At 39.2% G+C, this 27,701-nt stretch overlaps 1 protein-coding gene across 1 annotated transcript; it reads right to left on the reverse strand.

Moving 5' to 3' along the window:
* Positions 1–26,635, reverse strand: LCP2 (lymphocyte cytosolic protein 2). The gene is made up of 21 exons (XM_058034897.1): positions 26,366–26,635; positions 23,839–23,901; positions 21,251–21,297; positions 15,750–15,815; positions 14,873–14,904; positions 13,819–13,853; positions 12,378–12,582; positions 11,582–11,682; positions 10,642–10,711; positions 10,237–10,320; positions 9,441–9,466; positions 9,337–9,356; positions 9,127–9,231; positions 8,121–8,151; positions 7,460–7,472; positions 6,389–6,509; positions 4,001–4,050; positions 2,996–3,093; positions 2,099–2,182; positions 921–1,076; positions 1–248 (listed from the first exon to the last, which is right to left on the reverse strand). Exons 1-21 carry the CDS (start codon positions 26,441–26,443, stop codon positions 126–128), a joined length of 1,608 nt encoding a protein of 535 aa, XP_057890880.1. The 5' UTR covers positions 26,444–26,635; the 3' UTR covers positions 1–125.
* Between the last annotated feature and the right edge of the window lie 1,066 nt (positions 26,636–27,701).

The raw sequence follows: 27,701 nt of genomic DNA on the forward strand, positions 1-27,701 counted from the left end.
CTTTTTCTTTGAAACTGTGAATTTTAATGACTTCATTACTTTAGTTTGCTGAAAAGGAAAGTATCTTGAAGTTTATAAACTTCAGAAGGCTTCAGTACTATATGAGTTCTTCTCTAAAGTTTCATTTAAATATGTCCTGCAGCATATTTTAACATGCACTGGTTTCTTGAGCCTCTGTCTTTTCCATCAATCAGAAGAAGGGGTGTTCTTTGGAAGTGGTCAATGATATCTGCTACAGAAGAAAATTCCTGTGGGATGGAAAAAATGAGAAGACTAAGGCCAAAATGTCAGAATTATTAGTAACCAGTTGAAACAAAAGGTTTATTTAATAGTCTAAACATTTATCAATATTATAAATATATATAAGGTCCAGCTCAACTGTTCTCATTCCTGTCACAATCTGTAGCTCAGTAACTCTGTGTACAAACTGCTGCAATGTTTGATAATTAATTTACATACTCTTGGTCTGTTTAACACATGCTGTTGCCACTGTGCTTGATGTACTTGAGAGTTGAGAGGTGGCTGATGAGTTTAGGGTTCTGTCTGGATCAGAGCTGCCAGGAATGTGCTGAGCAAACGCACAGCCCTGCAGGCTGGGGCTGAGCCACCAGCCTGGGAGCAAAGCTGGAACTTGGCAGGTATGGATTAGCTCTCAGCTCTGCATTTCCCTTATCTGCTATCTCAGTGGGAAACAAACATTCCCTAACTCGGCACGTGGATTTCTAATGGCTGTGTCCTAAGGCCACCCCTTCATTCCCTGAGTGCAAACAGCATAACCTGATTCTGCTTCCAGCAATAACAATATTCTCTGAGACAAGAAGCACAATTCCAGCCAGGAAAATGGTCACCTGGGTCACCTGGCACTGAGGAATGAGGCAGGAGATGCTTTGAAATGAAATAGTGTGAAAAACACAGATTACCTCTTTTCCTTTCAAGCCAGTTCCTAACAAGTACAAGTGCTCCTGCTCCTGGTAGCGGATCTGGATGTTGTACACTTTGTCTCTGTACAGCACCATCAGGACGTAGGGGTGAGTCACTGTTTTCCTTGAGCTGTCTCTCACCAAAAATGTTCCATCCTGAAACAGGAAAAAATGAAAGATGACAAAGAGCAGACACTCCTGGGTTTGATCAGTGTAACACCTCTCACTAGAGCACTTGTGCTTCTAAGTGTTTCTTCTTTGTGAAGTCTTTGTCCTTTCTGATAAGAGACACTGCACCATTAAAGCATTTAGGTCTTTGGACAAATGTGTTGTCTTTCAGTTTGCTACTTCAAACTTTCCTCTGTTACAAAAGCAGATTCTAAAGGGAGGCAGGAATGGTGTTATATGAGGGAGATATTCCATTAAAGGAGGAAGTGAAATATCAAAGACCAAACCTCATATCACTTTAACCAGAAGAGAAGTTCATTTCCACTAAGTGCCAATCACATTTCCTACAGGATGGATTTATAGACAGCTTAAAATAAGAGCAGTGTCTGTGTAATTTAGGTAGAGGCAGTGATGCTGTACCACTCTCTCTGCTTTTCCTAATTTCAGATGTATTTTGACAATTCTTCCATTGAAATCTCTTTCTTAAAGGCACTGAATGGGACCTCATAAATTGGACTTTGGTACAAGTCACTGGAATGGTGCACATGCCATCTTCAGCTCGTGCCAAGTGCTGTGAGGCAGCAGAGGGTAACCACAACTCCCACAGCAATAATTATTTTTATCTTTATGATATTAAAGAATATATATATATATATATATATATATATATATATATATATATATATATATATATAAAATATTACACATTAAATATATTTAATATATTATTCTCTAATGTTTATTTATTTATTATTTTAATAACATATTATCATAAATATATAATTAAACATTTCTTTTTAAATTATTTATTTTTAAATTAAATTTATTTATTTAAACTATAATAAATATTTATTATATTTTAAATGTATTCATTTCTATTTTATATATTTAATATTAAATATTAAATTTTCTATATTTAATTTATTTCCACATGTACAGATGAGCCTTGTTTGAAGCTGTAGTTCATTTTGTTGAGCTCAGTGGCCCAGACAGGGGTGGGGTTGCAGTACCTTGTTTATCCTGCGCAGCGCTGCCTCTGCCTCCGGCCGGCTGACAAAAGCCACGTACCACTCATTCTTCAGAGAGCCCTGGGGCTGGGACAGGACAAGGACAAGGACAAGGTCAGCTGCCAGGGAATGGCAACATGCAAATAAGTACAGAGAAATTGCAGTGTGAGGGATGTGTGGGTCTGTGTGCAGAACCTCTGTGTGTCACAGATCATGCTGCTATTTATTGTGGTATGGAAAGTGCTGCTAAGTTGTTTTAAATTACCTGCTCACTTTGGTAAACTTGAAAATATTACAGTTATAGACATTATGCCCCTGCAATGCAGCTAAGGTAAGCTAAGAAAACAGGTATTTCCAAATACTTTCAGTAAAAGATTTCTTTTATGTTCTTTTTATGTTCTCTTTTGTCTACCTGGACACTAGGCACAAAGGCATCCTTTGCCTTCATCTGTTTGTTTTTTAGCTATCATCTGAGACAACTGTGCAGACTTCCTGTAAATGCACTCTTTGTGATTGCCCACCAGTGTTACCACCATGAGTGGTTTGCTCTAAACTTGTTTTATTTAAGGAAATGTGAAGCAAAAATGCACTTAAAAGAGTGAGTCCTTTACTCATCAAAGTTTTATGGAAGGAGAACTGAAAGTTTGATACTACTTGAAGGCAGTTGTGCAAAACAAGTAATCCAGAAAACAAGTATTTTTCTTATTTTGCTCTTTTGGGGTTCAACTATTGTTGTTTTTCTTGCTGAGGACAAAATAAGGCACTACAGTTTGACACAGAAAAGGAAACTGAAAGCACTCAGTAGTGTCCTGACAGCGACTGGAAAAACAACTTTGAAAGGTGTTGTCTTTCAAAACCAGAAAACTTGGTGTCTTTACAGTTATGGTTCATGTTTTGTACCTCATCTTGCTCTGTGTTTGCCTGGTGAACAGTCTGTCTGCTGGGAATTGGCAGCGGAGGTCTCATGTCAGCTGGGCCTCTGGAAGGAGATCTGCTGCCTTCAGAGGTACAAAAGTAGAAAAACAATGTTAAAACCAGGAAAATCATTTCATCTGAGTACCCAGAGTGTAGGATCTTGATTTTATGGAGCATAAAGTATTTGTATCACCCTGGTGTAAATAAAAATAATGTGAACAGTGCAAATTACCAAATACCCAGTGCAAACAACTAAATAACTGTTTAGTGCAATCCAACACCCTGGTAGTGGGACATCTAAAAATCATTTGAAATCAGATTTAGGGTTCTCTATGAGAACCAGGTTCTTTACATCATTCCATCCTTCATGCGGAGGGAATTTAACTGAGCTCTTGTGGTTCAGATTTCCATAAAAATAAATGAACTTGAAATAGGGATGACATCAGTTTCTGTACCACAGTTACTCACTTGAGAGCATCTTGGTTTCTTTAGAGACAGAAGTAACATTGTCTCTTTGCAATCCTTGCCTTCTCAGCAATTAGAAAGTAAAAAATGTCACTGTAGGACAGCGTTACCATGTGCAAAAAAATGACTTGTAAAGCAATTGATGTCTCAGTTCTTATAAGATAAATATGGAGTGTATTTCACATGAAAAGCATTTGCTAACCTTTTTAGGGAGTATTAGCATACCACAGTGATTTGCATAGGTCAGCTCTCAGTACTGCACAGAAAAGGATGGTTTAATGAAGGTTTGACACTGGTTGAACTGGGCAGGAAGCCCAAATTTCATGGGGAAAAAAAGCCCAAAGTCTTTGATTCAGACTAAGTAAGATACACAAGATGCCTTTCAGGAGCTTGATAGTTTTCTGTTCCCAGTCCAAGAAGAAACATCCATAGGAAAAAAAGCTTTTCTATTGACTTCACTGAAACTATCTTTCAACTTTCATCCACTTAAACAAGAAAAACAATGTAAGGATGTAGGATACAAACCTGGATGGAAGCGTGGTGGTAGAGAGCCAGTTGCAGACAGGTTTCTAGCACTGTTTAAAAAAAAAAAAAAGAGTGGTCAGTATAAATACAACATTTCTGTGCTCTGATCACCTGATCTGGACTTTGTGCCTGTTTTACAGAATGTGAGAGCCCCTTGAGACCTATGCAGGGTGAGGAGAGCCTTTTCTTTTCTTCTTTTTATTTTTCTTTCCTTCTTTTTGTGTAAGTGGATCCACCTTTAAGTTTACCTGGAGCTCAGTATCTGGCAATAAGGCAATCAGTAAAGGCCACAGAGACTTCTGCAGCAGGATCAAAGCAGGAGAGCATTGAGCTTGAGGAGTTTTCACAGGGAATGGTCTGTCCTTCCCCAGAGCAGCAAGCACAGGGAGCAGCTCTCCACCCCTTTCTCGCTGCGGGGTTCCACTTACAGAGTTATTATCCTTGCAGCTTCTGTAACATTGTTGATAAAAATGCAGCTTCACATTTATGTTGCAAGCTGGGAAGGGCCAGCAACACCAGGGACTGGGGCATCTCCCACATGAGGAAAGGCTAACAGAGCTGGAAGCTGAAAAAGCTCAGGAGAGATCTTTTAAAGCACATAAATATCTGAAGGAAGAGCCAGGATCTTTTCACTGGTGCCCAGTGACAAGACCAGAGGTTCCCTCTGAACATCAGGAAACCTTTTTTATTGTGAGGGCAAGCAAGCACTGGAGCAGGTTGCCAAGAGTGTTGTGGAATCTCTTTTTCCTTGGAGACATTCAGATGCTATCTGGATGTGGTACCAGGCAGCCTGTTCAAGGTGACCTTGCCTGGGTAGGGGGTTGGACCAGAAGACATCCAGAGATCTCTGCCAACCTCAACCAACATCCAAAACTGCTGAAAATGGAGTCCCACTCTTCAATTTCTGGGAGGTTTTTTGTTTCTTCACCTAATTGAGAACAAATTGCCTGCACTCCTTACCTTTACTCTTCATATTTCTCTTCTGCTTAAATGAGCTGTTAAAAAGGCTCTGAGATAAATATGCTAATTTTGTTTGCACAACAAAACACCCTATCATGATTTGATTTATGGGAGAGAATCAGTCAGCCCGGGGGCCTCTGCTACAGCAAAATTTGGCAATGCTCTTTGAGTATAAGCAGAAATGTTCATCATAGGAATAGTTCAATTTGCATATGACCTTGCTATTGCTACTGCAGTGTTTGTTTTGGTGTCAGCAGTTCCAGAGAATGATGGTAAATGTGAGGAATTCATCAAAGAGCCATTAAAAAAATACAGATATTAGAAAATGTGCATCAGACATGGACTCAAAGAGCCCACTCTAAGTCATCTAAGTCTAAGTCTGTTGCATGGTACATCAGAAATCAAAATTTAATTAGGGGCTCTTCTGTCTAGCAATTGAAGCATAACAATCAAATATTTGTGAGTTGAAGTTGGGAAAAAATTGCAGCAAAGTTCACAATTTTAAATAGGAATTATCAACCATTCCAGTAATGATTTAGTAAAAGGGACATGAAGTTCTTTCTGATTCAACTCCAGACAATGGAGTTTATGGAGTTTTTTAGTTTTGGAGTGTGAGGAGTTGCAACACTAACACTTGAGGGGTCCTAGAGTGTGCAGGACCCCTTTGTCCTGAATCCTGCCTTGTTCTGTAGGAAATGATCCCTTCCCAGAAGGACTGGTCATTCTTATGGACCCTGCAAGCAATGGGAGAGCAATGGGTGTCTCATGAATGGAAGCCTTGTACCATGTAGGGTCTTGATGCCTTTGAATTTAGCTTTTCTATTTTTGAGATCCTGCACTGCTTTGGTGTATAACTCTAAAACTCCACGGCCTGTCAGCTGCTGTTCTCCCATTTCACTGAGATAAAACAATTCCTCTTTAGTCCTGGAACTCAAGGACACCTCACTGTCTCAGGGCCCAGAGATGTAAACAACAGTGAATTGGGGGGGATAACTTGGAGTAAATGACTTCATTACCTGAAGCTGTAATTGGATAATTAACTCCTGATATGTAAATGAGAAAAACTTCAGATTGTCTGAAAAAATCATGACCATGTTTTATCCTGGGTGTAGCCCCTCAGAGGCTTCTGACTGCCCAAGGTGAACCTATTGAAGGCCTTCAATAAATACCTGCTTTTGTTCTCTTAAGTTTGTCTAGCCTCTGGTTTAGGTGGCCACTCCTGGGCATCAGTTTAAAAAACTTCCTTGCCATAAAACAGAGGGATTCATGGTTTTTTCTTGGTTGCCTGATACAGAGCTTCAATTCTATAGAAGATTCTCCTGGATAGTAGGAACAGCACTAATTACCATTTTGTAGAGGCACAGGCTCAGTAATGAACTACCAAGAGACTGAGATTCAAAAGGAATGACCCATAATGGTGAAACAAACCTTTCTGCAGCAGGAATGCTGTTGGATCCTGGCTTAGGTGGAGGCTTGAGAGATTTGGGGGGGAATGCATTGGAGCTGTATGGGGGCAAAGACAGCTGTGGCACTGGTCTTTGTGGGGCAGCTGTGGAGAAGAAGAGAAGGAAACTTAAATCCTACATGAGATATTCTTAAATGAAGTAGAATGAAGAAATTCTGTCGCCTTACTGCTGTTTAATTAGATAAATAAAATGCAATAAAGAGTCCTTGATGTGTTAGTTACAGTCTGGAAACTTATATGGTCAGCGGAGAACTTAGAAGTAGGTATTAAAATTAAAAATAAACTGGAAGTGGCTTGAGCAACATTTACATTTTCTAGGTTCTGTTTTGGATAAACCACAATTCAGGTACCTTAACTGCAGAAGGTGGTACATGTTTTCTGTCACATTGCTTCTAAATAGCAGAGTTGATATCATCTTTTTGAGTTCATTCTGAGATTTCTCCCAGTATGAAATAAAACATTTTCCTTCTGCAGTGTCCTCAGACATGAACTAGCAGGAGTGGAATAGGTGATCTGTGCTGTGCACAGCTTAAATCACCTTATTCTTTATGGAGGCTTAGGGCAGTAATAATTCACAAAGACTTGTCCAAATGTCCTGCTTCTGCTATGGAGTCACTTTACCAACTCAATTGCAGAAATCAGCATTCTGCAGTAGTTTATAAACACTGGTGGCACATGGAAGAATTTCTGCTTCTCTTCATGAAAGTGACTAACATTGCACAGAGCCAGCAGGGTCTGCTGAGGACTGGGAGACACCAGGTTTCTGTTTCCAGCTGTTTGAGGCTGTGTGCAGAACACAAATCTCTCTAATGTAATGTATTTCAAAATAAGAAATCCTGCTGGCTGGTAACTGGCTGTCTGAAGGAAGCTATTAGCTATTGATTTCCTGGGGTTTGTGGCTTTCATATGTCAATGTGCATCAGGCACTTTAAAATAATTGTACTGCCTATCAGGGAACCACCTGACTTCAAAAATGGCTCTAAGGAAAAAACTGAAGTAATTTCCTTTTTTTTTTTTTTTTTTGAAATACTTACTGTCTTCTTCATCCTGGGGAGCAAAAAAAAAAAAAAAAATTAGTAACATATTATAGCACAGTTCTTAGGAATGTTGGAATGTTTTACAAAACAAAATCTGAACATTGGTGAATTTTGAGTATACATGGATTCTAATATCTACAACTTTACTTCCCTCTCTAAAATGTTGGGAGTTTTGTCTTTATGCAACACCAAATAATTTTTTAAGTTTTTAAAGCTTTAAAGTTTTAAATAAAGATGTGTGGTAGATGTCCCATAATGCATATTGACATAAAATAGAAACTCTCAGGAGATGGAAACTTTCCTTAATCCTTCTTGTAAGTGTAGACTCTCAGAGTTATCTGAAAGTGAAACTTTTAGATCAGCTTAAGCTTAAAAAATCCCCAGAAGGCCAAATCTTTTTGAAGCAAAACCACTTCTCCCATGTCATAGAAGAAATTCTGGCTTTATTCTTCCTGTTATCCAAGATAAAGTTCTCAGGGAACAAACTGAGCTTGACACAGAAGAACTGTTCAAAAACACCCCATGTGCCATGAAAGATCCATGAGTATTCCTTACAATTTACAGAAGAAACAAGTTTACCTTTCCAGCATTATTAGTTTGTACAGGTATTTAATTTTACTGTAACCCGTATACTTTTAAATATATGCTTTATACTTACTTCATTTTTCTTGTGTGGTGGCCAACTGTGCCTGAAATGAAAACAAAACATTCATTATAGGTGGAATAAAACTCATTCACTTCATGTGCATTAGGCCAAATTTTCACTAGAACATGACAGTGGATGCAGAAACTTTTTTTTTTTGTCATAAAAATATCTAAGGTTCTAATTTTCAGCCATAATCTAATGCATTATTCTAGTTCTTAGCCCACCTTGATTTTATCAACAAGGAAAATGTCTGATTAATTGATGTAAGATTAGAGCTTAAAACAAGCTTGTACAATGATGAAACATTAGTCTTCAAGTCTTGAACTCATTTATAATATTTGACAACACTGCTGGAGCACATAAGGATATCCGGCTTTCTTTGTTTCTCTGATCAATTATCCTGGCTGGTTAGTAGATCTCGATTATTTCTTCTCTTGTTTGAAGTACAGTCAGTGTTCAGCCCCCAGGTGGTCTAGAAAATGCTGGGGAATGATGCAGCTCTGCTAGAAAATGCTGGGGAATGATGCAGCTCTGCTAGAAAATGCTGGGGAATGATGCAGCTCTGCTAGAAAATGCTGGGGAATGATCAGCTCTGCTAGAAAATGCTGCTGGCTGTTCAGAAGGAGTTTTGCAGGCTAATAAAATCAATGGGATGAAAGTACAGCTTTCCTTTTCTAACACCCAAAACAATAGCAATAGAACTCATGTAAAAATGTTCCCTAGAGCAAGAACTTGCTCTGCTGGAAAAAACATGGATCATCTGTATCTTTGTACAACTGGGGAGTGAGTCATGCCCCACGTAATGGCTCTTCCAGATATGACTGGAGAGAGTTTTTCTGCCTTCACACCTTTCTGCAGCTTCAAGCACATCCTGTGCATATTTATGAACCAAACCTTTGGTAGCCACAGACCCTGCTGTCATGCAGTACCAGTAAATCAGACCATCCCGTGTTGATTGTCCATATTTTTGTTAACTTTCATTTCTCCTTTATTGAATTTCAGTGAAATGAGCACTTACTTTCCAGGGCTTTGCTTCCTTAGGGGAGGTGGGTTGCCTCTTTCATATCTCTCACTTGATGGGACAGGAGGTTTTGGCATCATTGCTAACTGTTCTCCCAGGGATCTAAAGGAGGAGTGAGATGATGAAATGCAGGCAAAAAGCTGCTTATTAAGAAATAACTGGGGAATAATGGCAATGAGAGGATCATTTGCAGAGAACAAATCTTACCTTAGCTGTGAAACCAGAGGCTGCAAAACAACAAGGAATAGTTATGAGAATGTGTAAGTGTATCAAAACAGGCAAAAACTATCAATAAACACAAAAAAAATTACCTTCTCAGGAATTACTGGCTTCTTCCCTGAAAGCAGAAAAAGCTTACATTTAGAAAAAAATGGAAGTTAATTAATTAATCTTCCTATGAAATAATTGAGTTTTGAATAAAATTGAAAGTTAATCTTGCTGGTTAAAGAACTCATATCCTGAGATGTAAGCCAGAAAAATGTTTTGGCTTTGCAAGCGATGGTAAAATTCAATCTCTCTTATTGAAGGGAAATTTAAACATTTTCAACGTGGCACGTGTCACAATCACACTATCTAAGGTTCAGCTTTGAACTACTGGATACTTTCTTGCCATTATATAACAGATAAGGGTTTAGATAATAAATAAAATTGTAGAGTCATATCTGTAGATGCTTTTTATAATGTGGTTTTCAGCTCTGAAGGAAATGCCATTTTTTTCTGTGTCTTATTAATTCTCAGCCTTCTTTTAAGTCTGTTGCCACATTACCTGCAGCAGGGTATGAAGAGTTTCATTACCTTTGTATGCAAAGGTGATTTCCTCCTTTAACCTACTAAATATTTCCTTGTTCAATCACTTAGGTGTGCATCAAACCTTTATTGCACACGCTTCTCATAATGTATTTCTGTTCACCTGTGTGACCCAGGGTTGCTGTTTTCTATATGAAATTTCTCTCCCACTTTGTAAGCTCTGCTCACACCGTTTATTCACAAACAGATTACTTTGATTACATTTGGTTGAGCCTTGTTCTTTTGCATTAATTATATACAAACTGATGATTTTCAGTAATTAAAGCAACCCCAGTGATATTAATGTGAGCAAATACTGACCTGATCCTGGGCTTTCTCTTTCATATGGGGGAGCAAGGCGATCCAGAGAGGGTTTGGTGCTTCTGTCTATAGAAGGAGCTGGGGCTAAACACAACAACTGTGTAAGATCATTTGCTGATATAAGTCAATATATCTTTCTTTTGCATAGATTAGAACTGGTGTAACTTCTTAAAACAGCAATTGAGACTTGTATGAGTACAATTGTATCAGTACAGTTGTACAGACAGTTGTTCTTACAACAACAATTCAGACTCCTGGTGAGTACAATTGTATCAGTACAGTTGTTCTTAAAACAACAATTCAGATTCCTGTATGAGAAGCAGAAGAGAGTGGAACTGAGGGAAAAGAGGAAGAGTGTTGTAGTGTGTGGGAAAGCTTTACAAACAGAACAGCAGCTGTACTCACGTTTCAAAGGCTTCATGTTTCTGTCTCTACTCAAGTCGTTGTTGCTTGGTGGAGGAGGGAAAGCTGGCAGCTAGAACAGATATTTCACAAGTGGTTAAAATGTGTCTTCACCTTTCTGTTTGGAGTGTATGAACCCCACCACACTCATCTGCCAGTCTTGTGTGGCACAGCACAAGGAGCAGGTCTCTGCTCACTGCAGGAAGGACAAGAGCCAGGCACCCTCCTGGAGCATGACCAAAATAATTGCTTTTTGTAGATGCAGAATTGCCTCCATCTGCTGTGCCTCCCCACACTCCAGTGGGATGGATGTCTCCTCAGGAAGGGGAGGTGTGTTGTCAAAGGAAAGGAACAGGAGCTCCAACAACCCTGCTGTGTCTCTGTGGCACTGCATCAGTCCCTCCATCACATCCTAAACCTTTTCTTGTGGAAACATTGGTATGTTTAGTGTACATCTGTTCTGGCAAACACTGAACCTGTAGTACCAGCTGCCAACAGCACAAGAGCTTACAGTTTTGAAGTATTCACAGCAGGAAAAAAAAGGAATCAAATCTTGGTCATCAACGTTCTGATTACCCAGTCTCTTACACTTTTATGTGGTCCTAATTCAATTGGGCAAGCGCTAGAAGTATTGCTTGGAAAAACATAACCTTGTTTTCAAAACAGAGGCATCCCTTAAAAATATTTCATTTATGTGGGAGAGGCATTCACAAGTAGGTGTATATCCCCAATGTAAGAATTAATGAAGGAATATAAAATAATTAAATATATTTCTCCCATGAAATTGAATTGTTCCTTGAACAATGGCCACCTTGTAACAGAGTTCAAATCTATTTTGATGGCTTCCTCTTCATACACTAGGTGAATAAAAATGGCCCTACTCTTGGACTCCTAAAAAGGTCCTGGAATAGGAAATAGGTGAGATATGAAGACAGGAACATACAGTAGCACTTCTTCCCCCAAATGAGGCTGGGCCAGGTCTCTGGGGCGGTACTGGAGGCTGATGTGGAGGCTGATGTGCTGATCTGGTTGTTGTAGGTCTGTCTAAAGAAAACAAAAATCCCAAATTAAACAACTACCCAGAGCTTGGTTATTTAATACTCATTCAATCTTTATGACAAAGAACCCTCACAAGAACCTGGCTACTGAAGTTAACAAATCATCAAGACATTGCTGTAGGATTTGCCTGGCAGTTGCTTTAGGATCAGTGTGTTGTGTTGGGAGTTCCAGGCTGCTCTGTCCCTGTGGGGGTGACTCCCCTGCCAGGCTCTGAGCCACAGGATTGATTTCATTCCCTGCAGCACAGTGTGTGAAACACCAGCCAATCTGAATGGCAGCACTCCACACCTCCAGGCTGCTGAGAACTCAGACACAACACAGAAATGACAGGTAGGGAGAGCTGATTGTTCTTTTCCCAGCTTTCACTAGAGTTTTTTGCCATCGTTGTGACAACCTGCTCTGTCCAAGGTTGCACTGCTAAAGCCACTGCAGCATGTACATGTGTGTGATTTCATACAAGTTCAGATCAAAGGCCAAATCATGCACACATCACACAAAACTAATCTTTATTCCAGCAGAGCTTGTGCAAAGTAGAAAATGTAACCTTAAAAGTCACAACTTTAAATCTTGCTTATGAACTACACTGCTACCTTCAAGGAAAAACCTTCTATATTCCATTATCAGCCACGTAAAATGTGGTAGTAAAACCTTATTAATAGCACTTAATTTCTAGTAATTACCTATATAATCAGTGCTGCTTGGAAGTGATTTGGCAGGAAATATGACACTGTGATGTGCTTCTTCATTATTGGATGGAGGTGGCTCGTAGCCATCACTGTCATGTTCTGCTTCCTCAGGCTCCTCTGTTGGTGATTCATAGTCAGCCTCATCTTCCTTTTCCTGGTCTTCATCAGGGCTTTCATAGTCATCATCATCATCATCATCCTGGCAAATGAGCATAAAAAGTGGATGCTAGAAGAGAACACTAAACCCTGCAGAGCAGTTCCTGGTGGCCTTTCGCTGTGGGATTTTTCACTCTGGAAAACACCAAACTTTTACAACCAGTTTGAGGGGGAAAAATCTGTTGAAATAATAGAAAGGAAGAAACTTTCCACTAATGCATTAGTGGGGCTTAAGTAAGGAAACAAATGTCATGTGATGAAAGTGAGCGCAGTGGGAGGTCAAAATAAGGGGCAAGTTTGCTGAAATGCATGAAGTGTTTTAGGGAACAGCCAAGGCACCAGCAAACAAGTCAGTGTTCCCAGGAACACAGGAGCAGCAGTTGAGGCTGCTGATATTCATTCTTGCTTTCTAACATCTCCTCTACAGCATTCAACCCAGCTTGTGAAAATTATTCATAAAAACTGAGGTCTTTGATTTGGGTCTTGGTGCTGCCCTGACCCAAACCAGCCTCGTTTGCAGGACCTCATAAGGGGACAGTGTCAATATGGTCACTGCACATCTGTGCAATCTGCCAAGGCTTGAGAGAAAAAGAGCCCTCCATTTGTCACTGGTACCACAGCTGGAGTTTCCAGAGTCCTGTGCACTGGCACAGAGCCCACGTGCTCTGTAGGTGGTTACTTTTATCTCCTGTGCTCCCGGAATAGCAGCCAATCTCCTGTGAACTTAGTAACAAGTGGCTTCTAAAAATGCCTCTCCCTCTTATTTTTGGAGAAAAGCCAAAGGCTAACCATTAGCACTGGTTAGCTTCAGAGATCTTCATAAGCTCAGGCTGTGCATCAGCAGCTGGGGTGGGTGTTTTGCCTAACCACCTTGGTGAGGCATTTCCTATGCCAAAAGGCAGAAGGAACTTCTGCAGGCTAAATGGCTTTTTAAAAATAATACTGTTCAACAGGTTGGCTCTAGGAAATAAAATGGCAAGAATTTGCCACTGAATAACACAGCAACCTCTAGGCACCTCTTTTAAGAGAATGAAACAGGCATGTAAAACTCAGCTGTGGTTCTGTGGGGAGCTGGTTGTAGGCTGGGAGCTACAGGAAGGCAGTAGTAAAGCAATACTGAATTTCTGGGGAGAGCCTTTTCTCAGTGAGGAAATCTGTGTGCAGCCACTCCCATCATTCCTGCTCCTGCTTTTCCTGCCCCAGCTGTGCTGCCCAAGCAGCCAGGGCAGGAGCAGAGAGCCTCCCTGAGCCAGGGGGGTTTCTTCACCCAAATACTCACAAAGGAAGACCAGCCACCATCATCCTGAGCATACCCTGTGGGAAGAAACACAATTCTGAGCATGGACACCTTTGTCAGAGATGTAACAACTTGACAGAAAGTGTGGGAAAGGTTTTACAGAGACTTCTGTGAGCCAGAGAGAAGATTGATAAGAGAATAATAAGAATTTCCTACCAAGGTCACTGACACAGAAACCAAGAAAGAAAGAAGGATAAATAAGAGAAACCTGCAACTGCCTGTTCCAATGAGCACTTTGTCTCCTGACCAATGAGTAAAGTGTAAACTTAGGAGGTTTGTAAGAATGTATAAAAAGCATGCATGCTATAATAAAAACAGGTCTGAAGCCTTCTGAAAATGGAGTGTTGATTTGTATTGTGACCATCAGAACTAGAACAAGAAAGAACCCAACAAATGCCAGGTGAATTCTGGACCTCAGGGCTGTGCCACAAGCAGGAGCTGTTCTTTCAGAGGTAGGCTGGCACTGATGAGGGCACATCCTGATTAAAACCAAGACAAAGCTGCCCTGCTGTGACACAGTCTGGGTGCTGGCACTTCAAGTTTGTTCCACTTCCAATTTAAATTATATAATTTGAAATAAAATGCTTTCAGAATGAGCCCAGACTTATCTCCTTGTTTAAGGCTATTTTAGCTTTCATAAAAGAAGGATTTGGGTTTTTTTAAACCTCAGTTCCCTCTCTAATACAGTGCTGCTAGGAGGAAAGGCAGGGGTGAAGATGTTGGAACAGAAATATATAAACACTGATACAATTTATTGGGTTAAATAAAGACATTTTGACTATTCTCAGGTAAAAGTCTCTGCTCTTGCCTTCCTTCACCATCTTTTCTCTTTAAAAACACTTTTTCTTACTAATTGTCCTGAATCTATGTCTTTAATTTTTGAAACTTCTTTATACTCCCATATTTTCATTTATTGTTTTGGGTTTTTGGTTCCTAACCCTGCTCCCCTCTATTGACTCTGCTCCGCAAGTATTTATTTAAAATTTTAATATTTTTAAACACTTTTTGTTGTTAAGGTCTGCCAGTATTCACTCACCTGTGTTTTCTGGAGATTTTTGTGTTTGGGCCCTGTAGCAAAGATACAAAAAATAAATTCTTTCTATTAAATGTTTGATGCTTCTATTGCAAATAAAGGCAATAGTTAACTGCCACAGTAGAAAGAAGTTTACATAGATGAGTTTAACTCTGCCCAAAATGCCAAATACATTAGCTGATATTTACATAGAGGATCCTAATAAAATCTAATCTGTTTCAAGAGGAATTGAAGTGTGAGAAGTCAGGTTTGAAGCAAGGGGACCCAGTAAATACATTTACCAGTCCTGAAAACAGAAACTTCAAAGTCAAGTCCATAAATGGAAGTTCAAATAAGGTTTTTATGGTTTTCAGTTCTAGTTTTGGATTCTAGTGAATGGAAATGTGTAAAATCATGTTATCAGCTGATGCAAAACCATGTTTTGTAGAGTGGACTTGGTTTGTCATTGGGTAGGATCATAAATTGTTCTTTTCTCATAGAATGTTCTTGCAATTTTTGCTCGTCTTCTATTGTGAAGGTTATATTCAATGACAAATATTAAGAATTAAAGAGTATAATGATATATAGATCTGTGGAATGCATTAATGATGATTTATTAATAATATATGTCTGGGCTTCATGGCCTTCTTAAGGGCTGTGTGCTCAGCTGGAAAATTGCAAGAAATGTGCAAATGTTACTTGGTTCTGGACATGGCAGAAGTGTCTGGGGTGTTTATGGGCTTAGCATTTGGTATTTGATATCAGATGGCATTAATGAAACAGAGCTTTATTTTACAGAATTTCCAGGCTGCACTTCTGCTCAGGCATTATTGATCAAATTCAAACCAGTCCAGGAAAGATCTGAAAGCTTTGAAGAAGAAAGCTGAGTTGTCTTACTCACCATTTTGGAAGGAAAGAGAGCCTCCCTTCATTTTTGTTTATTTCTTGGCTTAATTTACTTACAATTCTATTGGAAAAAAGAACAAAAATAGTTTTAAAAAAAACCTTGATCCCTATCACTTGTCAAAGCACAGAAATTATTTTCTTCACCATTATCCCTCAGAATTTGCTAAATTTGATCTGGTAACTCATGATTATTATTTACTATGTGATAAAAACACTGAATTTACCATTGTATTGCTAAGTTGTGCTACAGCATATCCAGCTACAAACTAGACTGTTTTTCCCTTGGTACAACCTCATGTTGTTGGATTGTGATTGAAAATAAACATTAAATCCAGCAAGCCTTAGGATCTTTGGGTGTTGAAGATATCACACTGCTTCAAATAATGGCCATGGCATTTGTATGATTTTGCATGGAAAAAGCAAATAATGCTTCAGGAAAACAGAGCTTATGGCTGCAAAACCAGGGATTAAATGTTCCCTAAAACTCTTCTCTATTCTTTTTGTGTTCTTTCCTCTGCAGCCAAGCAATCCCTCCAGCAGAGAAGGGGAAAGGCTGATCTAATTCCATGTTTTAAGACATTTTCAGGGCATGGCAGAAATATTAATGGAATATCAAGAGGCTATAATTTTATGCCTGGTGAGATCTTTCCAAGTGGAGGACAGTCAGTACTGAGATTCACAGGGTTAATTCTACTGAGAGACCAGAATTTTGCTCTGCTACTAATGAAGTTTGCCTCTATGACTATTTTGTTTCAAAGAAAGCTTGGGATGAGCCAGGATCTGATTCTGAATTGTCATTATTTCTTATTGAGGAACATCCAGCTTCAATGTTGTTTCCTTTTGCTGCAGGGGACAAGGAAGTTGCTGTGTGAATAATAAATTCCATGTGAGACATCAGGAGATGTCCTGGCGTGAGCAGTGCCCTGCACACATCAGTGCTTTGGTCAAAAAGTGAGTTATGGAATTTGTCTGTGGCTTTTTCCCTGCTGTAGAAGAGGCAGAGGATCTTTCAGAATATCTCAGGTTTTGTTCAGCTAAAGAAGTAAAATGAAGTTCACTGTTTTTTTGGAGCTAATAGTTCTTAGAGTTCAGACTTCCCTTCCAAACAGTCAGGTCTCATTCCTGCTCACTCAGGAATGAGACCTGAGTGTTTTGAAGCTTTCTGGATTAAACCTGGGCTATGAGCATTTACACCAACTGGTTTTTGAGGAAAAACTGAAAGGAAGAAGTTGATCATCTTATCTTGCTGCCAAAAAAATTAATCATATCATGCTTAAAATACAGTGTCTAACCTTTACTTCTAGTTTATTTGAAATGCTTCAAACCATTGGCTCAGAGGGTTTATTAGAAGAAAGCAAATTCTAGGAAGGTCAGGCTTTACAAGCAGCGTTCTCAGGGAAGATTGGTGCACTGAGCAGCTGAGCCTGTCACCCTGTGAGGAAGGAAGTACCAAAACCACACTGCTCTCTGAGCTGTGGGAGTGGATGATGGGAGAGGATAAGGCAACAGCACTTGCAGAAAATGTTACTCAGACTTCTCATTCTCTTTCTACCTCCTCCACCAGTTGCTAAACTTAAAACTGGCAGGAAGTTGAAAATTTTGAAAAAAAACCCACACAACCAGCCCCCAAAGCAGGACTCCAAAACTGGCTTTAGTTCACTCAGCTGCAGATACTGCTCACATGAGTAGAACCCACTCTACATGTATTGGGACAAAGGGCTTAAGATGGGTAAGAGAGGTGGAATACAAATCCTCTGGGGCCAGGAATTTGTTGACAGTTGCATATTGAGCACTGCCAAAAGCATAATTGGTGATCCAAGTCTTTGGTTTGGTTTTTGAGAAGACTCAGCTGGGCAGATGCAGTGCTGTGTTATTGACCTCAAAACAGACTGAGCACCAGTTCTGTTCTAAACCTTGCCACAGCCTTTACACCCCAGCTGAGAGCATGAGTGCACAGGCACTGACATCTTTTACCTTTTTAATAAAGAAAGTGCAGATTTCTCCATTTTTATGTTTGCACTTTTACTCTTCTGAAAGTAGAATGACTTTCAGACTGTGCCATGTTTGCAGGCTCTGGCTGTGTCACACTGAGCTGGCAGAGGCCAGGAGTGCAACCATGAGCTTTCTGCTGCTGGAAATTTCTGGAGTGCTGTGGGGTATGCCTTAAGATTTTTTCCACAAGCCTGGAAATTCCAGATCTCAGGTTTGCCACGAACCTGCCACTGCAATAGCCAGAGGAATCAACAGCATCTTGAAAATTTGGAATCCTTTTTTCTCAAAATAGTAAACAATAGGAGTGACAGACTAATTCCAGTGTTTATATCATTGTTGAGGTGTCAACCAACCACCAGTGTTGTTTTTAATGAAATCTTTGCTTTTTCTGTTTATGAGTTCTGACCACAATAAGTAAGGCACATTCTGTTGAATGTGCTTTAAAATATTTTGCAAGACTCAAATTTGTTCTCCACAAATATAAAACTTCATTAATTTCTCTGACTGGCAGTAGTGCTAAGGAACAATAGAAAAATTCTATTTTTCTTTTAAGCTGTAGATTGGCCTCTTGTTTCACTAGATTTATTATCAAAATGTTAGCAACACCTTCATGATTAGGTTAGGACCGATGGTCAGTGTCTGCTCTGTGTAAAATCCACCAAATCCCTTCCCTGTCTCACCAGTGTTTCTCTTTCACGACTGCTGTTTGTGAGGATTCAGGTGTGTATATAAACATAGTGGCATTAATATTAACTTTTTTAGCAAAGTTTTCCAGAAAGAGTTCAGCCCTTTCAGTAGAGAGTGCTAAAGATTTTAAGAAGTTATTTTCATTTTCAAAATAGTGCTTAAATGTGTGGTTTTTTTGGTTTTTATAAAGAAGCCAGAAGTTTTCTGAAGACGTGCACTGGTAACAGGGCTGGTAGAGATGAAATTTCAAAATAATAATTCATTAGTAATAACAGAAGGTTGTAGAGTTTTACAATTAGATTCAGGAAATGACCTGTCATACCTTGTAATGACACCTGTGACCTACTTTTGATTCTTGAAAAGTCACAGAATCATCCCCAAGTAATGACACAGTTCTGTTCAAACCCTGAGCACCTTTAGCAAGCCCACACAGCCAGCTCAGGAATTCTGTACAGATGCAGTCTGGGCTTTGCAAACCTTGTGTGATTCCAGGTGCTGGCTCCACTTAGGTCAGAATATTCCTTCAAAATTTACTGAGGAACAATCTCTCTCGTTAATTTATCCTTTATTCATTTGGTCACTGGCCAGGGCTGTAACACCTGCTGTTTCTATTGAGCTTTTTGCAGGCTATGCTCAGGTTTTAGCACTGCTATTAAGTATCAGGTAGTGTAACTATAATATGATACTGCCTCTTTCAGCTTGTAGAAGAACTCTTGCTATAGGCAGTTGAGGTTTGCATTATGATACAAAAGAAAAGTGTGAATGTGTTCTAGCAGAAGTCACCACTTTGTGTTGCAATGAGGGTGTGGAGGTTCTGAAGTAAAGAAATTAATGTTTAACAAAATGGCAGATTCTTCTGCCCTTTAATTCTATCCAGGAGGGTTGTTTTGGGGTTAAGTGGATTTTTGGTTTAATGTTGTTGTTGGGGGGTTTTTTTTGGTGGTTGGTAGGTTGACTGTTTTTAGTGAGAACTAGTTCTCTTCCCTAGTAAAGCTCTAAATTCTTGTTTTAAACAGTGCCATTACATGGAGGACCTTTCTGCATGTATAACCACCATATTCCAGTGAATATTTTGCTTGTTTGTAAGTATGAAAAAGTTCCAGAGCTTTCTTTCAGATTTAAATATCTACTTATTTATTCAATTCCTCAAGCTGTGCACCAAGCTTCACTCTTCTTTCAAAGCTCTTGATTTCAAATTCTTTTCTTGTTGAGAAATTCAAAAGCTCTGAGTGAAAAGATTGTTCAGTTTCTGCTGGGGTGTAACACACGAGAAACCCAAAATACCTGTCTGAAAAGGGCAGTTCACTTTTTCGGGAGTGGGAAAATCAAACTTCGAGGTACCAATGGGTTTGATGAGGAGGTAGGAGCACCTCCACATGGTTATAATTTCATTTTAGTGCTTCACCTATGGCATCAATATCTCTGGTATGCCTGAGTTTCTTAGACCATCCACTGACCCTACTTTTCTCTCACGAATTTAAAGGGAAATCACCAGAAGTTCTCAATTTTAAAAGCTCAGACAATGAGACCAAGAGGTAATTCTGCCAAAGGACTGCTAAGGCGGGACAAATTATCAGAGAATTACAAGTTCTACACTATGGTTAGATGAGTCTGTCACAATCTGGTCTGTCATCAACACTGTTAAATGTTTCATTTAATTGAAAGTGAGTTCAGAAATTCTGAGACATCAGAATTTAAAGAGACATCTTTAAATAATATCTGGACCTCCTTACTAACATATTGTACACCTCTAACCCCTATTATCAGGATATTTACTGTGTGAAAATAGAAATGTGATTTTAAGAAATATGTCACATCCAAGGAAATTTCAAATTCAGTCCTTCATATCTGCTCTGAACAAGGGTGTCCTGCTGGGTTCAGCTCTTCCCACCAGCTCACCCATGAACACAAAATTTTTCAATATTTTTGTCTTCCCCAAAACACCTTCCACAAGCTCTGATACAGCTGAAAAAGTAAAGCAATTTGTATCTTGTGTAGCAAAATCAAGATATCCATGAAGGGAGGGAGTCTGGAACTGGGAAATGAGCAACAGAGACACAGCCATGCTGGAACAGCTCGAATTCCCTTTTTTTCCCCCTTCCTTTGATTGAAGAGCTCCATGTGAGCTCCAAGGTTAGAAACCTTCTAACTTCCAGCTTAAATAGGGAGCAGAGAACTCATAGCAAAATAAAATCCTTCATTTTTCACCATGAAATATTAGAAGAAGTAAATTTATCCTACTCAATATTGACTTAATGGGATTATTTTTCTTCATTAAGTAACTTCTATGAAATGATGTAAACTGTTGAAATGAATTGGAAACTTTTTCAAGGCCTAAATCCTCAGAGGCTGAGAAAGCTACTGAACATTGAATCACATGGTCCAGACTGATTTCTCTTGAACACCCACCTAAAGCACATGAAAATAATTTCAAATTCTCAGCTGTTGTGGACATAACTGACTTTTTCCCCCCTTTAAGTTAAAGTCAACAGTTAAGCAGTGAACAGTTAAGTCATACTTCAAAGGTAATACTTGCACAAAAGTTTAACCTTTGTGGAGCTGCTGTCACTCAAAGGATTTATGCACAAGTTCTTTTGAACATCCCCCAGACAAACTCCTTGTATTGTATCATTTTGCTTGAGCAGTCATGACAATATTCATTTTATTTTGGAATATTCTTCTTTTTCTCTCAGTGCACTCCAATAAACAAGTCTCTACCCAATCATTCACAAATCATTTGCCTGATATTTCCTATGAGACTTCAGTGCAAAACAGCTTAAATAATTTTTAACAATAAAGCAGTTTGACTTTACTTACGGCACTCTGAGCTTTGGGAATTTCTGAATATCATTTTCAGACATGTTCTGGAAAGGAAACACAGGGGACATGTGACAAAACTGTCCATGGAACACCCTGTGACTGATCCAAGTCAGTCATACACATATATTCAGAATGTGACATGAATTCATGTGGTATTGATGTGACTTCAGAAGCCAGGTACATTGAATTCCTTCCTGTCTGCACAGTGAAATTAGGCAAGGTTGTGCATGATTGCAAAATTTCAGGGGAGAACTGCAGATTTTAAAATACAGAACCTTTGGCTGGAGTGTTGTTCTAAGAACCTTATCTGTAACACAGTACATGAAAAATCAAATGTTCTAGGGGACGCTGAGCTAGAAAACTCCTTGGACTTAAAAACAGCCTTGGCAACCTAAAAAATCCTACCAGAAGGGATGGGGGAGGATGTTTGTTCCCCCTAACCATAACACAGCCCCTGGGCTGAGGCTCCCCTGACTGAGATGTGCTCTCTGGAAACCTTTGTTTGTCTGGAAACCTTTCCTGATGCTCCTGCAGAACATCCCTTCTCTCCCTCCAGCATGTGCAAGCCCACAGTTAGGACAGATTCAGGCATTATGAAGAGTTTGGATTTTGCTGATTTAGTGTTTTGTTTAGTTAATCACAAGCTTAATTAATTATCTTTGGAATAGGGATGATAGTCTGGTTCTTTTTGTCTTTTTTACTGGTTACAATAATAGGTTTCTAATTAGACATTGGTTCACAAAGCTGTCAGTGTCAAAGGACAGAACAAATCTTATCTGTGTTTTTCCACACTATTTTGCCTCTGGGAGGAGTGAAACACAGGCTAAATGTGCTGCTTTTATGGAAATGTACTGCAGTACTTCCTGAAGAATCATATTTTTTCTAAAGGCTTTTTAAGCTTCTCTCTGGAGTTCTATTCTGGTGATAAACCTGACAAATATTAGAGGTATAACCTCTTTTATAAGGGCCACATTTCTGTTTTAAATAATAGAGAATTTTATTAGAATAAGTTACAGGGAACCCCTTTGGTTTTATTCCCACTGCATCTCAATAGGGTTTTCCTTGTGGTAGCCAGAAAGGTGACTCTGAAATCAGGGTGTTATTCTGATTAATTTTACAGCCACATTTTTACACCAGGTTTATCAGGTAGATCTGACAACAGCTACAAACCCAGCAGACACTCAGCCTGAGCAGCTGCTTCTGTGCAAATGTAATTTGGCATTTTCCAGCCACTCACAAAATGCATAAAAGATGTTTCTTAGGAAAACCATTCATAGAGAGAAGCAAATTTTTTTTCAGATTGCTTTGTAGTCTGGAATATTTTACTGGACATCTTCCTCTGTTTAACAAGTGAACTTTTTCCTTTTTTTTCCATTATACAATTGCCAAGTAATTCAAAAGCTTTAAAAGAGTCAGAGCAGAGGTGAGCAGCTGCTTGGCTTGCTCAGTAGAAAACATCCTTCAAATCTGCAGGGATGCCTCTGAAGAGCTGCTGCACCCTGAGCTCATTCCAGAAACACTCTGGAAATGATAGAAAATCACAAAAATCCCTTAGAAATCACAGAGTTATTGCGCTTTCTATTTGCACCTCACAAACTGCCAGAATGTCATTGTGCTTGCAGAGGCAGAAGTCCCACTCCAGCCACAGATCCTCAGTGCCTGAGCTGAGCTCTCCTAGGGCTGGGAGGATAAATCCCACCTGAATAATGCTGATTGCACCCTCCAGCAGCAGAGAGGTGTCAAATCCTGTTCCCACAACAGGGCCTTGAAAAATTTCATGTTTTGTTTCAATGAAATGTCAAAAAACTGAATATTAGGACAAGTAAATGAAAAATACAAAACTTTAGAAGAGGTATGCAGAGATCTCCCCACTATGACTAATTAAATGGAATAAAATTACTACTTCTGGGGAAATAGAATGGTGTATATTTGAAAATTAAAGCAAAAAGCAGTAATACTAAAAGCTCCTACACATCTTCATGGATGTGTATTTAAGACCTGGAAACAGCTGCTGTGTCAGTGGAAGTTATCAGCTTTTTTTTCTAGAATTAAGCCAAGCCTAGAGCAATGTTGATTTAAAGCCACTGAGACTTTGCTTACTAGTTTTGATGCTCTTAAATTTTACTGCTTTTTTGTATTGCTACAGTAGAAATCTATAGAAATCTCTATCTAATTTTATCTATAGAGGAATGAAGGAGTTATTCCAATGAAAGGCCAGTCATTCTGAGCAGGGCTGTGTCTTTAGTATGAGAGGATAATAAATAAATGTGGGTTTTCTATAGTTAATATTTCAAAACAAGAACTTTCTACATTCAAGAATTCAAGACAAGATTATTGGTTTATAGAACTTCCCTGTCAGTTTAAAAAATACTAAAAAATATTCATATTGAACAAGATGCTTGGGCTCCCAGCATTCCACATTTAAAGCAAGTTGTCTGGCTGATTTTAGCAAAAGCATTTACCTCCCATATTTTTACCCCAGTAACCACCTGGGAGGTGCCTCTGCATCTGCCAGTGCAAAATAAGGAGTCAGAAACATCACTTGGGTGGAATTTTACAGGAAGGGATTTTACAGCTCCACTTACCAAAAACCTCTGTCCATTTATGCTGTGCTTCCTCACGACTTTCTCACAGTCCTTGTACTTTAGCTGCCAATGAGAAGATGATTATTGCACCCTTAACTATAAGAATCAATTAAGACACTTAAACATATGTCTGGCTTTGAGCAGATGCTTTCAAGATACCTTTTTGTATGCTGTGGCCTGCCTAAATGGCTCATTTTGTCCCATAAACATGGATTTTTATGACAGAAATCCTTCAGTAAACTTAAAGGTTTTCATCCATTTAGGAACACATTTCTCACATTTACAAAGCACCTCACAGTTGCCTGGCCCAAAGAAATATCTGAAAAAATGGATTATTGTGGTACCGCCTGGGATGAGCAGCTGCAGAAGTAGAGCAAAAACCCTGTTATCCAGGAATACTAAAACTGACTGATCCCAGGCACAGAATTCATTGTTGGGATCAAAAAGCTTTCACTTCTGCATGGAAATCTCACTTGTTAATCCTGGAAATTATCTACAATATTTGTAAAGCTTTCCCACAGTATTATGATTTCCAGTAGCATTAAGGACAAGGACATGAGCTCTTTAGAAGCTGCCACAAAGCAAGACATGACTTTTAAACATTTCCAACAGTTGTCCTAAGTTTGGTTTTGGGGTTTTTTTCTGGGTTTTTTTGGGTTTGGTTGTTTTTTGGATTTTTTTGGTTTGGTTTGGTTTTTTGTTTGTTTTTGTTTGTTTGTTTGTTTTAATTTAAGCAGTAATAGCATAATGTAAGAACACAATTCATATTTTTGGTCTGTGTCAAGTTGGTCAGGTCCATATCAGAAGGAGCCCAAAGAGCAGGCAGACAAAGTGACTTTTGGAGACTTCAAGACAAAAGAATGATTTTTATTCTGTCTGAAACTTCTGTCAGTGAAAATTCTGCAGACAAACGACTCTGTGCTGCTGGGATAGCTCCCCTAAAGCAGAAAAATTACAGAGATTTTTATGTCCTTTGCAGTCCTATGCCATTTTTCATGTTAAGGTGTAACATTGTAACTTGGTGTCCAGATCCTGGAAACAACCCAACAGCAGAGAGGAAAATTTTAGGAGCCACCTTCAGTTATTCATATAAAGAAACAGACCTAACTCTGGTAAATATTTTAGGATAGAGATTAAAACTTTTGTGCAGGCTGAGGATGACTTAAACCTGTAAACAATTTTCTTTTCTACAGTGAATGCTATTGTGATGTTACCAGCACAAGTCTGTATACAGAGGGAAGAAACACATCACTGTGATTGAGACCTAATCTCAATTTTGAAGTAGTTGATAAAAAATGCTGTTTAGTTACTAAAAATAAACCTTGGATTATCCCAAATATGAACATCTTTGCTTTTTCTAAACAAAAAGATCAGAAATTATTTGAAAACTTGGTTCATTCATTCTCTGAGTTTATCTCAGAGATAATATCTCTGAGTTTATATATAACTCTGAGTATACAATATTCTCTGAGTTTATCTCAGGGATAAGATCTGGTCACTTGTGACAGGTGCCCAGAGCTGGCTGACTTGGGCTGACATTCTTGTCTTACCCAGATATTTTAGATTACTTAAACAGCTTTTGCCCTGATTTAGCTCCCCAGGAGTGGAATGCCATTATCTCCATTCTGGAGAGTGTCTTGATCACTAGAAGGGAGGCACTACAGATAAATGTGCATTCAGTTATGGCAGAACTTACAGTTTTATCACTATTCAGAATATTATTATCAGATCTTTCAGAAAGCCGTTTTTTCCTTCCTAGTTTCTTGGAAATGATGGTCCAGCTTCCCTCTGCACCACTGTTGTGATGTTTTTTTGTACTTGTCTGAAGTTACCTGTTGATAATGATCTCATCTGTTCCATCTCCAGTTTTTGGTTTCACTTTCCTGTGCCACCAACTCCCGCACCCTAAAATTAGGGGCTTGTAAGTAGTTGGCAGTTTCACTTCTCTGGAGATTTGGTAGACACAGATTCTGTGTTTGACCTGCTCATCTTTATTAAGTAGTTCTGCATTCTACTATCAAACTTGCCTCAACTCCCCAGATTAGACTCTGACAGAGTTATAGGAAAAAAATAAACTTCACATTATTTCAAAATTAGGCCCAAGGTGTGCCAAGTTTTACAGGTCTAGCCATGGATGTGATTAACGAAGACATTCAGAGGCTCATTTGTTACACCCAGCAATTTGGAAAAAATATCACTTCTGAAAATCATTGAAGATGAAACAGAAAACTTGTAATCTTCACACCTGAGTGCCCTCCACAGCTGTTAGTGTGTGTTACACCAACAAGCATTGTAGCAACTGTTTATTTTCCCTAACTAAGCCACAAGTTTCTCTTATACCCAATTTAAAAACCCCTTTCAAGATTCATTTTCACTGACCAGTTGAGCTCAGCTCCTCATTCGACAGCGGTTTTGCTTTTAGTTCTGCAGCGAGCTTTGCCTATTATAAAATACCTGAATTTAGCCCAACCAATGTTCCAGCAGCTTGCTCCTCCGTCAGATGAAGACAAAACAGAGGCAAACTCACCGTCCTGAAATATTCTGCTAAGTCATCTGGGTCCCAGGTGAGCACGTCGGAGCGGTAGGGGAGGTTCCGCAGGTCCATGGTTGATTTTCTCCCCAGAGCACCCAGGAGTGTTCACAGCCCTGCTGCCAATGACACAGCCATGGATTCCCTCTCTGTGGCCACTCCAAGGAATTCCTCGCCCAACCTCCAGATTTCAATCTCCTTTCTGTCAAGGAACTGTTCTGGTCAATTGAAATTATGCTGTGAGTTGGTTCCAGAGAGACACAGCTTCCTCTGGTACAAAATGGTCTCTGCTCTGAGAGGTTTCAGCTAGTCAGCCTCACCACTTCCTTTCTCTGGGTATAAATAAGTAAACAAGGAAGCACAGCAGAAGCTTGAAAATGCTCTGCCTGCTACATAGAAGTAAACGCCTCTGGACCCTAATTGCTTTTAATTACATATATAAATATTTATGCAATTAATTATATTATACATGCATTAAAATATTGTTCATATTATCTGCACAGGTGTGGGTTACTCTTCTGGTGAGTCTCCCCCCCAAAGAAGAAAACATTCACTTAAGAGAAACTGCTTTAATTTACCTCAGTACCTGAAATATCCTTCTTTGCACAATTAAAGGTTATTGTCAGAGCTGTACATAATGAGGAACTAATGAATTAATGATGAAATTACAGTCAGCATCCTTTCAAATAAAGAATCACTCAGTGAAACTTTAAAAAATGTACAAGTTTAGACGAAAAATTATTATGCTGCCATTGTATCAATAGTTCATTTTTTGGCTACTTCTTATGAGGATTTTTGTATCTGAAAATTAATCCACAAAACCATATTATTACCACAGGGACATGATAGACTTTCATGTGTCCTGCACAGCCAATTCAGGCACCCTCCTATCAGTAGGTGCCTTTGCTGAGATTACATTGAGTAATTCTATCTGAGTCAGTTTTTTAACAGACACACTTTTTTTGTCCATTCTTCCTTTTCTTGTTGTGGAGCTTCTTCCAAAGCTGTTTTGCTGTGAATCCTTGGGCTCACTCCTCCATCAGACTGCACTAAAGGTGGCAATTCCTGAGCTTCCTGGGCTGGTAAGAATGGGGGCACGGTTCTGAAGCACGGGAAGGAAATTTCCTCTTCTTTTTATGGAGAAATGAAATCAATCCCTCTTGTCCACAGTCACTGAGGGCCTCCTAACCTCATGCCTGCAATCTGCAGGTGCTGCACACCAGTGCATATATTTGAGATCAAACCTACAAGTTTTCACAGTAAGAGCTTTCCTTTTGAAACTCAGAGTCTGATATAGAGTGGCTTTGTTTTTTTCTGGAGAAATTCTGGTCAA

This window comes from Melospiza georgiana, chromosome 15 (assembly GCF_028018845.1).
Source record: "Melospiza georgiana isolate bMelGeo1 chromosome 15, bMelGeo1.pri, whole genome shotgun sequence".
Classification (NCBI taxonomy): domain Eukaryota; kingdom Metazoa; phylum Chordata; class Aves; order Passeriformes; family Passerellidae; genus Melospiza; species Melospiza georgiana.

What these genes read in the sequence shown, in the direction of transcription:
- LCP2 (XM_058034897.1), bottom strand. Translation starts at nt 26,443, where the DNA reads ATGGACCTGCGGAACCTCCCCTACCGCTCCGACGTGCTCACCTGGGAC. An exon ending in TAAATGGACAGAGGTTTTTG is followed by an intron (nt 21,298 to 23,838) that starts GTAAGTGGAGCT and finishes TTTCCTTTCCAG; the next exon opens with AACATGTCTGAAAATGATAT. An exon ending in AAGCAGCACTGATTATATAG is followed by an intron (nt 11,683 to 12,377) that starts GTAATTACTAGA and finishes TGTTTTCTTTAG; the next exon opens with ACAGACCTACAACAACCAGA.